Raw genomic sequence first — 13,117 nt, 5'->3', positions numbered from 1 at the left:
GAGGAAAAATGTGATCTTAAGTAATAATGACTGACTTTCAATTAAATTTTTCATACCCTTTCTCCCTCATGTAATACAAAACAACGTGAGCTTCTAATCTCTTTAACTCCAAAAACTGTGCCCTAGGCCACCTTCTGGTGCCTTCTGTTTTGTAACGGGCAGAACTTTGCAGGGAGCATAAAGACACCCACTGTATCATCAATATAGACAGAAATAGGCTGGGCTCAGTGGCTCATGCCTGTAATCCCAGCACTTTGGGAGGCAGAAGTAGGTAGATCACGAGGTCAGGAGTTCAAGACCAGCCTGGCCAACATGGCGAAACCCTGTCTCTACTACAAAATACAAAAATCAGCCAGGCACGGTGGCAGGTGCCTGCAATCCCAGCTACTTGAGAAGCTGAGGCAGGAGAATCACTTGAACTCGGGGTTGGGGGTGGGGCGTGGAGGCTTCAGTGAGCCGAGATCACGCCACTGTACTCCAGCCTGGGCGACAGAGTGAGACTCCGCCACAAAAACAAAAACAAAAACAAAAACAAACATAGACAGAAATAAAAACCAGTGGAGACAGCTGTTGGAGGCGTCCTGAACCTTAAAAGCTAAGACTGCGCAGGGCAGTCATTCATGAGTCCAGGAAGATGGCAGCAAAGGCAGGAAAGAACTTGGGACCTTTGAAATACAGTATGAAGTCACTTTTGTCTGAGTCTTACAGAATAACATTCAAATATCACCAAGGTATACGCTGTCCTGTGGGGTCTGGTCTTGCCTCTCAGCCCCTCCACCCTCACTACCTGGGGCTGTTGGCTGGCTTCCCACTTCTAGTCACTTCGAACCTTCTCTGTGTTCGTGAACTTTGCATATGGACGTCCATTCCCCAACCTAGCCATCTTCTACTCGCCTTCAAAAACAAGTGAAAATGCTATCCTCTGAAAAGCATTTCTCCACTTTCAATGCAGTTTCTGCCTGCATGGTAGAATAATGTTCCTATTCCAACGATTTTGTCTGTCTTCACTAGACTCCAGGCTTTTGGGAGTGGGAACCAAATCTTCATCACTCTGGATCCCCAATCTGGAGCACAGTGCTTGGCGCCCAGACACAGTGATGTGTGGAAATGGGTCACTTTGAGGCTGTGAATGGATTCTGAGATCTTCAGAGCCCATGGCAGTGACTGAAGATCAGACTGCAGTTCCTTTCAACCCTGCCTACCCCTGTCATCCCCACGATGGGGCTCAAGTTGGAGAATAAGCATTGGGCCAGTAGGGGGTTCCTAGCCTGGAGGTCAAAGCAGAGACCCACAGGTAAAGATTTGCTTTACCTGATTGGGGCTGTGGAGTTCTCCAGCTTCCACCAGGCCTTGGGGGGATTTAGGTAGCGGCACCACAGTTCCCAGTCAAAGCCCTGGGCAGCCAGCGGGTACTCTTCTATTTCAAAGTTGTCATATTTGATGTTATCAAAGGACGGCGAGATGATCCGCTTCCGGTTCTCCTTGATGCGAGTGAGGACAGGTTCAGCCCTGGGCAGAGAGGAGACAGCCAGAGAGGGGGTAACCATTTCCAAGGTGGAAATATCCAGAGTAGCATCTCCCGAAGGTCCTTCCCCAGCAGAAAGAGGAAGGAAAGCCTGCCCATCTCCTCTGATGGAGAGGTGCACTGCCTTCTGGGAAGGAGCCCCTGTTCAACTTCCCGTTCCCTGAGGATTTCCCGGATGGCAAGAGGCTCCCCCACTCCATCAGCATATCCAGAGTTGAGCTGAGAGATTCTTATTCCAGCCAGCTTTGTTCCTGCTCACTTTCCCTTTCTCCATTAGAAAAAAAAAAAAATCAAAACTTAAAAAAGAAGAAAGAGAAGAAAGAAATAGATCTGAGGGTCCAGAAGAAGCTTTCACCTTGGGCTTTGATTTTGCTAAAATTCTATGTATCTATCTGGAGGAAAAGACAGATGAGGATGGCAGAGACTAGGAGGTGAGAACAAACCTACATCCGCCAACTATGCGATGCTGCCTTGGAATGCCAGCTATGCCACATCCACCCCCCAGAAGGGTTCCCCAACCACCCAAGGAGGGGTGGGGCATTTGGGCTTTCCCAGGGAGCCGGGAAGCCCCTGCAGGCACCAGGCGAGTAATGTGTTTGCAGACAGGAATGATAAGCTTCTCATTAATAATACATTTGGTGTATAACTGTTTATTCAAATCAGCTTGAAATAGTAAGTGTCCCTCTCCTATCCTGGCCATAAATCCAAAGAAAATTCTGTTTAAATAGTCACAAATGGCAAGCAGGGACTTCAGCTATAAAAAAGGACTGTGTTGCAGCCTTAATTTGGGCCTGTTATGGCAGCATCCAGGCCAGGCTGCGTGCACGCCCTGCCTGCTGAAGTGTCCTCCTCTCCCACTCCCTGGAGGCAGAGGCTGGCACTGTGGAGTCTGGGGAGCAGAGCAGACCCCAGTGACAACAGGCATATTGATAAAAGGGTGGCCACCTACTTGCCCCAGCTACTCATGGTCATCGCCAGAGCCTGTGTCTCCCAGGCCCAGGCAAAGTTACACACAGCAGGTGGCACTGTGCCCTCCAGCCCCGCAGGGAGGTCTGCATCTGCCACTCTATTCCTGGCTGGTTGCAGCCACTGGGGCATTCTGTCTGGTCCCTTTCCCCCAGCATCTGAGCAGCTCTGACCAGAGAAAGAAAGATTTTCTTAGACAGTTTCACCATAGGGAGAATCTGAGATTACGTGCTACCTCCGATCTGGCAGTGGGAAAGCCCGGGGTACCTGTGACAACATTAGGCATGCTTCCCCCACCTTTGCCCACTTGGTGTTGGCCCTGGCTGTGAGGCTGGGCTTCTGCCTCATGTTTGGCCCAGCTCTCCTTTCCTAGGCGTTGGAACCCTGTCCTTAGCCGGGCACTCTCTGCTTTGCCCTTAGCATGTACCCTTTTCCCTGATGACTCTGCCAGCCAGAGTCACATGTGATGTCACCATGCCTATTAGGCACTGTGTGCTGACCCGTTGACCCCTGGGTACCCCCTCCCCTCTACCACACCTCAAACTCTAAAGTTCCAGCCTTGTTGCCTGGCTCACTCACACACCCACATTTCACCCATTCCCAGAATTATCTCTTAGGCTATGACCAAGATCCCAGCATGCTTTGCACTATTGGAGTCGAAGCCCTAGATCCCACTGGGACTCCTCCTCCTCTCCCAAGGGGCACTTACCAGCCCACATTGAACTCCACGTGGGCATCAAAGAGTGCCACCACAGGGGCAGTGGCCGCCCTCCAGCCGCTGACCCTGGAGCGGATGAGGCCTTCCTGCTTGCTGTGACGCACGACTTTGATGAAGCCTGGCTTCTGGCTGTTCACCTTGTCCACATATTCGGTCAGCTTCTCCTTCAGTTCCTCTGTCAGGGAGAAAATGCAGACTTAGCATGGGAGGGAGGTCAGGAGGCAGAAGGGGCAATCACAACAGTCACTCTTTTAGGGTGAACTGATCCCCAGAGAAAGGCTGGGGGGCCCATTCCCCTCCCTGTGTCTTCTTCAGTGGTCCCCGCAGTGGCCAGCACCGCTTAGTTTTGAAGGGAAACATAGAGGGGAATACAGTATTTCCTGAGGCTCAGCAATACACAGGGTCATATACACTGCACACACGGTCTATTTAATCTTCACAACAAGCCAATGGGAAAATGGTAGCTCAAAAGAATTAGTCAAGTTCTCCAGCATCATGCAGCTTGTGAGTGGCACAGTCTACTTTCAAACCATGTCTTAGTGGTCTCCATCTCCATCGGTGCTCCTATAACCCCCAGGGGAAGCTCCCTCTGCCAAGACCCCAGCCCAGGATCCACTCTCTGCCTGGATCTCCATCTTTCTAGGAAGTGGATGGCCAGGAGCTGTGCCCATGTGAACAGCTGGTGTTGGTTTGCTGCCTGTGGTCCTAGGCCTGGCTAAGCATGTGATGCCTCTGCTTTTTCAGAACTGCAAATGAGGCCTGCAGCAACAGAAACAGGCCTCAGCAGCAACCCCTGAACCCCTCAGCAAGAGAGGGCACTGCAGCTGCATTCATTATGTTTTCCACAGCAGCTAAGGCAAGAGCCCATGACAGCCCTTATAGTTGGTTGGACAGAATTCTAAAGTTCCTTTTGAACCAAGCATCCATCCCAAGGTGTGAATCCCCTCTGTCTGCCTGATGAGTGATCATCCAGCCCCTGCAGTAAAAGGGAAATCTATGCAATCCATTCCTTAGAGGGCCTCTTCAACTATTAGATGTTCTTCCTTCTTTTGACCTGAAATGCCAGGGTCCCTCAATCTTCCACTCATGAGTCCAATGGGACCTATTTTGGAGACACAGAAGACAGATCAAGTCCCTCTTTCCACATAACAACGCTTTAGAATTGAAACCCATTCTTAAGTCCTTGTTAAGGACTTCTCTAGGTCAAATAGCTTCAGTTCCTCCTTGTGTTTCCGCATATCTCACGATTTCAAATTCTCTAATCATGTTAAACTTCCCTCTAATTAAGTTAGTTTTTCTCGAACCCTTTCGTATTATGCAGAAGTTGACCTAATACTTCTAAAGTAAACTGGGCTATACAGAATAGAAGAAACAAATCACCTCCCTTAATCTAGAATCTATGTTCCTATTAATATAATCTAAAGTCACAACAACTTTGATTACTTTTGTCTCAAATTAAGCTTACTGTTAACATATACTTACAAATTATTTTTACATGGTGCTACTAAGTCAGGCCTCCTCCATCCCATCTCTGTGGATGCAGGTGCACGTGCAAGTGCTTGTGTGTGTGTGCACATATGAGTGCCTGCTTTGAGTGATAACAAAGAATCTTATGTTTACTTTTATTTAATCAGCCTTTCTAAAGATTTCCACTGTTTCTTTGGATGTCAAAATGTTTTTGTCCCCCGATTTCATTACCCAGTGGTTTTCTAATCCAGCCCTTCCAGGTTTCCAGCTTCTGCAAAAGTGATGAGGATATGGCCTTTCTTGTCATTCAAGTAATCCTTTTAAACAGTGTGACTCCTGTCCTAAGCTAGGGCTGGTGGGGGCTGTCAGTGTCCTCATTCCAGCCTGGAGAAAACTTGACTGACTTCTGGGCTGCCACTGACATGCTTTATATCTCACTGCAGTCCATATGAAGATGACCTCAAGATCTCTGAATCTTGAGGTCTGCAGCTGCCTGAAGAGGCCACTGTCCCACAAATGTCAGGACGTTGGCCATGGAGCAGCATAACTCAGTGTGTCTCACACTTACAAGGCCTTCAAGCACCGTTGCCAGGAGGCTTCTTAAAACATTTACTGTTTTATCACTTCCAAGGTCCATTCCTCATATATCCTTTTTGAAAAATTTAAATAGAGCTCATAAAGTCTGATATTTGGGTTTTTGATGGGGGCAGTTAAGTGCTGAGTGCACAGAATTTGGAGTGAGAACTGGGCTAGTACCAAATGGCCTGACATAAATTCCCACCCTTCCCCATGAGAGAGATACCTGTCCCCTTCTCTGCCTCCTCAACCCTCAGGTGAGGCTCCTGCCAATTGACTCCTGTCAATACCTACTGTGACTAAGGTATTGATGGGAGGAGGCTGAGGACGATTGCTACCAAATGGTCTCCCATGAATTTCACCTCTCCAAATTCACATCCTTGTGTGGCCGCCTCACACACTGAGTCTGAGCTGGACTTTGACACAGCAAGACACAGCAGGAGGGACCCTGTGCAAGTTCCAGCCTTTTGCTTTTGCTCTCTCGCTGCCCTAACTAAGGAAGCTCCAGCCCAGTCATTTAGGCCACCCCACAAAGGCCCCAGACAGGTGAGTGAGGCCCTCGTGGATCCTTCAGCCCCAGTCGGGCCACCAGCTGATTGCAACTGACCAGGAGAGCCATTGTGTAGAGCAGAGACAGGCTGCCCAGTGATCCCAGCCTTTATTGCAGGATTCTGGGCCAATGGATGGTGGTTGTTTCACACCATAACTTCTGGAATGGTTTGTTATACACAATGGCTATAATAAACATTGTCTATTGTTCTGGTCTGGTGCTGGGGTTAAAATAAGGTTGTGAACTCCTGATGCACAGGAAATGCAGTCAGAGGAAGAATGAGCTTTGAGGGGTGGTAGCAAGAAATGAAAATCTTTGCTTCCTATAGGAGCTACTTGCCCCTTTGTACCTCTGAGCTCTGTCAACACTGAGCTGGAGTAAAGGCTTCTGGTGGACCAGATAGTAAAAAATTCCATCCCCAGTCAGCTGCATCCCAAACATGTGCTGCTGATTAGAAGAGGGAATTCTCTTAGCCCCAACCAAACAACTGCTATCCAAAAAAGAAAACAAAGAAGAAAAAAAATGCCTTGAAATACCCTAGATGATACTGCCTCTGTCTTTGTAAAGTACCTTTACTTAATTAGGTTTTCATGTTTTCTTTCCATCTTTGTTAGGTGCCAAAGCAAGAAAGAACTATCTCAAAAGTACTTCTGCATTGACTGGAAAACTGTTTTCCAAGACACTGTCCATTGTATACTATATATATTGACTATTAACTATTGTATATACACATAAACAAACACACATGCATGTTCACATATAATATCTCTCAGAACTTCTTAGCTCCAAAGATTGTGTTTTTGGAGTTGAACTTGTGTTTTTTCTTACATCCAAACACAAGTACCCAGCCCATCATATTTGCCTTCTTGCTAAGGCTGCCAGGAAGCTCAAAGACAAATATAATGACTAATCACAAAGATTTTATCAGGATTTTTGCTGCCCTATCTTTGCTAAACCTTTGATTTTCTGGTTCAAATTTAAAACCTGATTGACTTTTACCTTTTCTTCCCTATGCAAGCTATCTTTAATTGATTTTTAATTTCTATAAATAATATTTAATAAAGTATCTTGGTGGGTTAGGACAGGAGCATAATTGTGGAAGGAAAAGGGAAGGTATATTTTGTGCTTGTTTTAATGTGTTGGAGAAAGAGGAGGCAGGGAGTCTGCTTGCTGTGATTCAGATCTAGAGTCAATGTGGAGCTGTCAATAGCCCGTGTTGACAGAGAAATACAATTTGCACCCTGCATGGGGCCAGGTGTCATCCTGCTTATGTTGCTACTTCAGCGCTCTCCTACTGTCCACAAATCCCTGATCTCCTGACATCGGAGGGACCTCTGTAAACCAGCACTACCAGAAGCAGTGATGAAGCACCACTCACTCCTGGGAGGTCACAGGCCACTCTCCACATCCCCACAGGGAGCCTCCTCTCAGGGTCTGCTCAGGGCAGGCTGCTTGCCAGCTCTCATTTCTTCAGACTTAGATGCCAAGGAAACACGGGGGATTCACCAGTGTGGTCAAACAGAGCCCTTCTCCCCTCCTCATCTATCCCCTTCCACTGCTTCTATAAAAAGTGGTTGGCTCCACAACTACTAGCAGGCTGAGCCAGAAAGGTCTGGCATAGAGGCTGTTAATCTGATTTAAGCACTTAATGGGACACTCTGATCTCATGCATAAAGGAAACTAAAGGATCTGAAAGTTGATGCCTAATGGGGCTTTGCTCTTTGGAAGGCAGGTGCACAGGCATTTTGTAAAACTGCCTTCCTAGGCTTGCTGTAGAGAACTGGGCAGAGTTCCTCATCTCTCCCTCAAGGTTCAGATGAGCATTTCACACATCTTCTCTAGGTTTTGTGGACATAGAAATGAAGGGAGAGTTCACTCATTCATTCATTCATTCAACAAATATTGAGCACGTACAGATATGATTTGACTCTGTGTCCCCACTGAAATCTCATCTCAAATTGTAATCTCCACATGTCAAGGTGATTGCATCATGGGGGCAGTTTCCCCCACGCTGTTCTCATGATAGTGAGTGAGTTCTCATGAGATCCGATGGTTTTAAAGTGTGGCACTTCCCCTTGCACTCGCTCACACTTGCTCTCTCTCTCTCGCTCTCTCTCTCTCTCTCTCTGTCTCTCTCTGTCTCTCTCTGTCTCTCTCTCCTGCCACCTTGTGAAGAAGGTGACTGTTTCTCCTTCACCTTCTGCCATAATTGTAAGTTTCCTGAGGCCTCCCCAGCCCCCAGTCATGTGGAACTCTGAGTCAATTAAACCTCTTTTCTTTATAAATTGCCCAGTCCCAGGTAGTTTTTTATAGCAGAGTGAGAATAGACTAATACACTTACTGTTAGTCCTTTCATGGAATAATAATCTTTGGCATGCCTTGATCATACCTCAACAAGGTACTGATCTAGTTGCTGTGATTATAACTGTAAACAAGACAGTCTGCAATGGACGGAGTGTTTATTTATTCCCAAAATTGATTATGTTGAAATCCTAACCCCCAATGTTATGGTATTAGGAGATAGGGCCTCTGGGAGATTAATTAGGTCATGAGGGTGGAGCTATTATCTTAGCCTGTTTTGTAGTGCTATAACTAAGAATACCTGACACTGAGTACTTTACAAAGAGCAGAAATTTATTTCTTCACAGTTCTGGAGCCTGGGAAGCCCAAGATCAAGGTGCTAGCATTTGGTGTCTGGTAAGGGCCTTCTTGCTGTGTTCTCAAGTGGCAGCAGGCAGAGGGCAAGCTAGCCTAAAGCTTCAAGAATCATCTTTTTAAAAAGCCTTAATCTCATGAACAAGGAAGCAGCCCTCATGACCTACTCACCTCTGAAAAGGCCACACCTCTTACTACTTTCACACTGGTAACACCTAAATTTTGCAGGGGAAATACTTGAACCACAGCAGCCCTCATAAATGGGATTAGTGCATTTATAAAAGGGGCTCCAGGGAGCGCTCTTCTCCTCTTTCTGCCATGTGAGTATGCAATGAAATGTGAGCAGTCTGTGACCTGGAAGAGGGCCCTCAACAGGACCTGACCATGCCGGCACCCTGATCTCAGACCCCCAGCCTCTGAAACTGAGATAAAAAACGTCTGTTTTTATAAGCCACTCAGTCTGTGGGACTTTGTTATAGCAGCTCAAACTAAGACACAGCCCTTATAGAATTTCCATGCTACTGGATGTCTAAAAGGCATGTGGTAGGAGAGACACAGGAATTGAGTATTGGTCCATTTGTGTAGCTATAAAGGAATACCTAAGGCTGGGTAATTTACAAAGAAAAGAGGTTTATTTGGCTCATGGTTCTGCAGGCTTTGTAAGAAGCGTAGTGTCAGCATTCACTTCAGGTGAGGGCCTCAGGCTGCTTCCACTAACAGTGGAAGGGGAGGGGGAGCCAGGATGTGCAGAGATCACACGGTAAGCAAGGAGGCAAGAGAGAGTGGGGAGGCACCAGGCTGTTTATATCAGCTCTTATGGGAACCAGTAGAGGGAAAACTCACTCATTCTCCCCACCATCCCAGGGAGGGCATTAATCTAGTCATGAGGGATCCACTCCCATGACCCAAATGCCTACCATTAGGCCCAACCTCCACCATTGAGGATCAAATTTTAACATGAGATTTGGAGGGGACAAACATCCAACCTATAGCAGAGAGGGAGAGGAAGTAGGAAATGCTGTGGAGTTACCATCTACAGAAGTAGTTGTCAATCAGTTCAGGGGAAGATTGGGGGCATGAGTACCCCATGGGTGAGTTGAATCGTATCCCCTTAAATTCATATGCTGAAACCCTAAACCCTAATACCTCCGAATGAGACCTTATTTGGAAATAGGGTCATTGCAGATATAATTAGTTAAGATAAGATCATACTGCAGTGGGATAAGATCCTAATCCAGTATGACTGGTATCCTTATAAAAAGAGTAGATCTGGATGCAGACTGAGGGAGGAAGTCATGTGAAGAGGAAGGCAGAGACTGGAGTGATGCATCTCTAAGCCAAGGCCTGCCAAAGATGGCCAGCAAAGCACCAGAAGCTAGGAGAGGGGCATGGAACAGATTCCCCCTCATAGTCCTGCTGGCACCTTGATTTCAGACTTCTAGCCTCTAGAAGCATGAGAAAATGTCTGTTGGTTAAGCCACCCAGATGGTGGTACTTTCATTACAACAGACATAGGAAATGAGTATAACCCAGCTTCCTCACTTCTCAGGTGGGATGATACTGCAGAGTCTCCGAGTCTCCTGGTGGTTCCCAGGATGATGGAGTCCAGGTCCCCACAGCAGTCATGTCATTGATGCCCATGGTATTAGCTTTCTTCTCTTCTCTGTCTCCCATCCCCACTCTCTCATCAGTTTTCTAGGATCATCTACGAGATAAATGGCTTGGCCCCAAATCATTTCTCAGGATCTCCCTGGCTTCTGGGAAAGCCAAACTAAGACAGTTGTACATTCCAACTCACCATGGGTCCCACCAATTGCTTCACACTTGCCTGGTTCTTGAAAGCATTACATTTTCAACTCTTGACCTATACGCATAATGTGTATGGATGTGTGTATGATGGCTTAAATTCAAAATATTGACCCTATTTCTCTCTTTTTTCAATCTCTGCATTAATTGGATAAAAGAAAAAACAGTAAATACAGTATACTAGCCATTATTCTAAGTATTTGGTATATGTTATCTCATTTAATCATTTCAACAAACCTAGGATATAGCTCCTATTATTATCATTCTATTTTGAAGACAAGGAAATTAAGGCACAAAGTGATCCAGGTAGCAAGTGGTGGAGACAGGATTTAAATCCAACTAGGCTGTCCCCAGAGTCCATATACTCCACCTCTACACTCTATCCTGCCTCCCAAGAATAAGAAGCTGGCCTGCATAAGAATCAGCTTGTTTAAATCATAGGCTCCAGAGCACCATCCCAACAAAGAGTCTGATTCAATAGATCTGGGGTGGGACCAGAGAATCTGAATTTCGTACAAGGATCTCCTGGTGAGATTCTGATGGATTGGCCAACCTTGGTTACAACCGAAATAAAATGGTGGGCTTTAAAATGGAATAGAAAAAGGCATCTCCTCCCAAATATGTGTGGTTCCAGCCCTTAACAGAAGGACGTAAATGCAGTCTGAAAAAGGCTTCCTCACACCTGCCCAGGTAGTTTTTCTCTTCATTCTTCCAAACTCATTGGCTCCATCTTGCTGCCCTCAGTTGTGGGTCCTTCCCTTTACAGCTGCTTTTCGTTTCTCTGTATGACCATCTTTGGGTCTTATGTTTTAGACTGTCCCCTGTCATTTCCCAGCTGTCACTTCAAATCAATCCATCCTTTATTCATTCACTCAACAATGATATATTATGCACATATGATGTGCACCACTTAAGACCCTCACCTCGTTACCACCATGCAAACAATATTTATAGCTAATGCTTATTCATTTAGTTTATCAGGTGTTGGGGACTGTTCTAAACATGGCTTTTTGTCCCACGTTGGCCACACCCCTCCTTCCTAGCTCAATGCTGTTCCTCAAAGCCCAGCCTGGATTATAGCTTTGCCACCCCATGCCTCCAGTTGCCCAGGAGGGGAGTGTGAACACCCCACCCACACCCCCACTAATCCACCTCCCACTGACAAGTGCAATTGATTGCTTGTCTCCAGTGGTGCTAATTTAAAGATTAAAAGTGTGTTTACTCCTTTCCAAGTGAAAAGTGGCTTGTCTTCTTCAGATCAGAAGATTTACTGGCTTTCCTCTGAAGCCATTTAGGGCCACTGAAACACAAATGCTATGCCAACACATTTTAAAAGAGAGATTATTTATAAGGATGCAATGGTTGTCAAACCTAGCTGATCATCCACATCACATCAAGTGGAAAGCTAAAAATTAAATAAAGACAGATGTCACCGTCCCCACCTCCATGGAGAATCTGGAGTCGGGGCTCAGGACTCAGATGGTCCTGCTGATGAATGATGGTGAGGCTGACTTGGGCACCTGGGATCCCAGAGAGCTCCGGGCAGCATCGCTGTGTGTATTCCTCTGTCTTGAAGATCACTCCAGACAAGCTTTGCAGTTTACAAATGTCTTCCCCGAGGTTCATTCTTCTGTCTGCTACACTTAACAGCTACACTTCTGTCCAGCTCATTTAATAGCTACACTTGTTCAAAGTCGATTGATACTAAAGGAGATTTGGAATGGCCTTAAATAGTTCCCTTACTCAGGCTACAGGGTTCAGGCACACAGTGTTATAATCTTCCTGGGAAGCTGCAAGCATTAATTCAGCCTTATCAAGTTACAGAAAGTCCCAGATTTACCACCTAATAGGCCCCACCCATCTGTTTTAAAGTCTACTCTTTGGTGTCACAGCAGGGCATTCATGGCCATCAAAACCCATAAGGAATATGCACTCCAAATTTAGCAGGGTTTCCAAAGCCAGGCTCTCAAAACCCACAAACAACCTCTTAGCAGTGCCAAAATGGCTTATTCTCCCTAAGATGTTGTATCCTGTAAAAAAAAAAATGGTCAAAACTGGTCTCTGAAGATGACTGTGGCAGGTGATAGAAAAATGTTTACCTGGCCAGTTAGGAATGTGTTGGGTTCTAACCAAAGTTTAACGCAGTCTCCCTTTCTTCCTCTCTCTCTCAAATTAAGACAAAAATACAACAAACAAAAAACCTTGATTTCTAATGTTTGCCACTGCCTGTGGTATAAATGCTTCCACCATTGCTGATTTAGGGCTACCAGCCTGACGCTACTGAGTCTGAGTTGGGAAGAGATGTGCAGAGTTGGGTGAGGATGGGCATGATGAGCTCGGATAGTCCAGGTCAGCCCCAGAGCTGGTCTAACGCTCAGGGCCAAAAGGCTGCAGTCCTGCAGCCCTTCCCCTACACGACATGATGTGTGCTGTGCTCAGCACTTCAAATCAGTCCATCCTTTATTCATTCACTCAGCAATGATATATTACGCACATATGGTGGGCACCACTTAAGACCCTCACCTCGTTACCACCCTGCAAACAATATCTATAGCCAATGTTTATTTAGTTTATCAGATGCTGGGGACTGCTCTCAACCTGCTTCATATATTACTCACTCAGAACTCTCAGCAACCACAATGCTACTCAAGGTAGGTAGCATGACTATTTCTCTTCCATAGATTAGGAAACACAGCCCAGAGAAGCTAAAGGATTTGCTTGGTGTCACAGAGCTAGAAGATGGTAGAGCTGAAAAGCAAATCCAGGCAACCTGAAGATATAACTTCATTATTATCTTCAAATGGCAAATGGGAAAAATCAAGGATGAGAGACTTTAAAGAACATAGTCCAAGTA

The 13,117-nt window shown here is 46.1% G+C and overlaps 1 protein-coding gene across 3 annotated transcripts in view; it reads right to left on the bottom strand.

Annotated features, from left to right (window-relative positions):
- The window catches only part of LOC105488798 (polypeptide N-acetylgalactosaminyltransferase 18), a 361,583-nt gene that overhangs the window by 107,538 nt on the left and 240,928 nt on the right, over positions 1-13,117 (bottom strand). For all 3 annotated transcript variants that reach the window (XM_071075098.1, XM_071075099.1, XM_071075097.1), the window contains exons 4-5: positions 3,201-3,384; positions 1,312-1,509 (exon numbers count right to left, since the gene is read on the bottom strand). In XM_071075098.1, the coding sequence (XP_070931199.1) occupies positions 1,312-1,509; positions 3,201-3,384 (382 nt within the window). The remainder of the gene's footprint in view (positions 1-1,311; positions 1,510-3,200; positions 3,385-13,117) is intronic.

The sequence above is a fragment of the Macaca nemestrina genome, chromosome 12 (assembly GCF_043159975.1).
Source record: "Macaca nemestrina isolate mMacNem1 chromosome 12, mMacNem.hap1, whole genome shotgun sequence".
NCBI classification, from domain to species: domain Eukaryota; kingdom Metazoa; phylum Chordata; class Mammalia; order Primates; family Cercopithecidae; genus Macaca; species Macaca nemestrina.
This window is presented reverse-complemented; position numbering and strand designations above follow the sequence as displayed.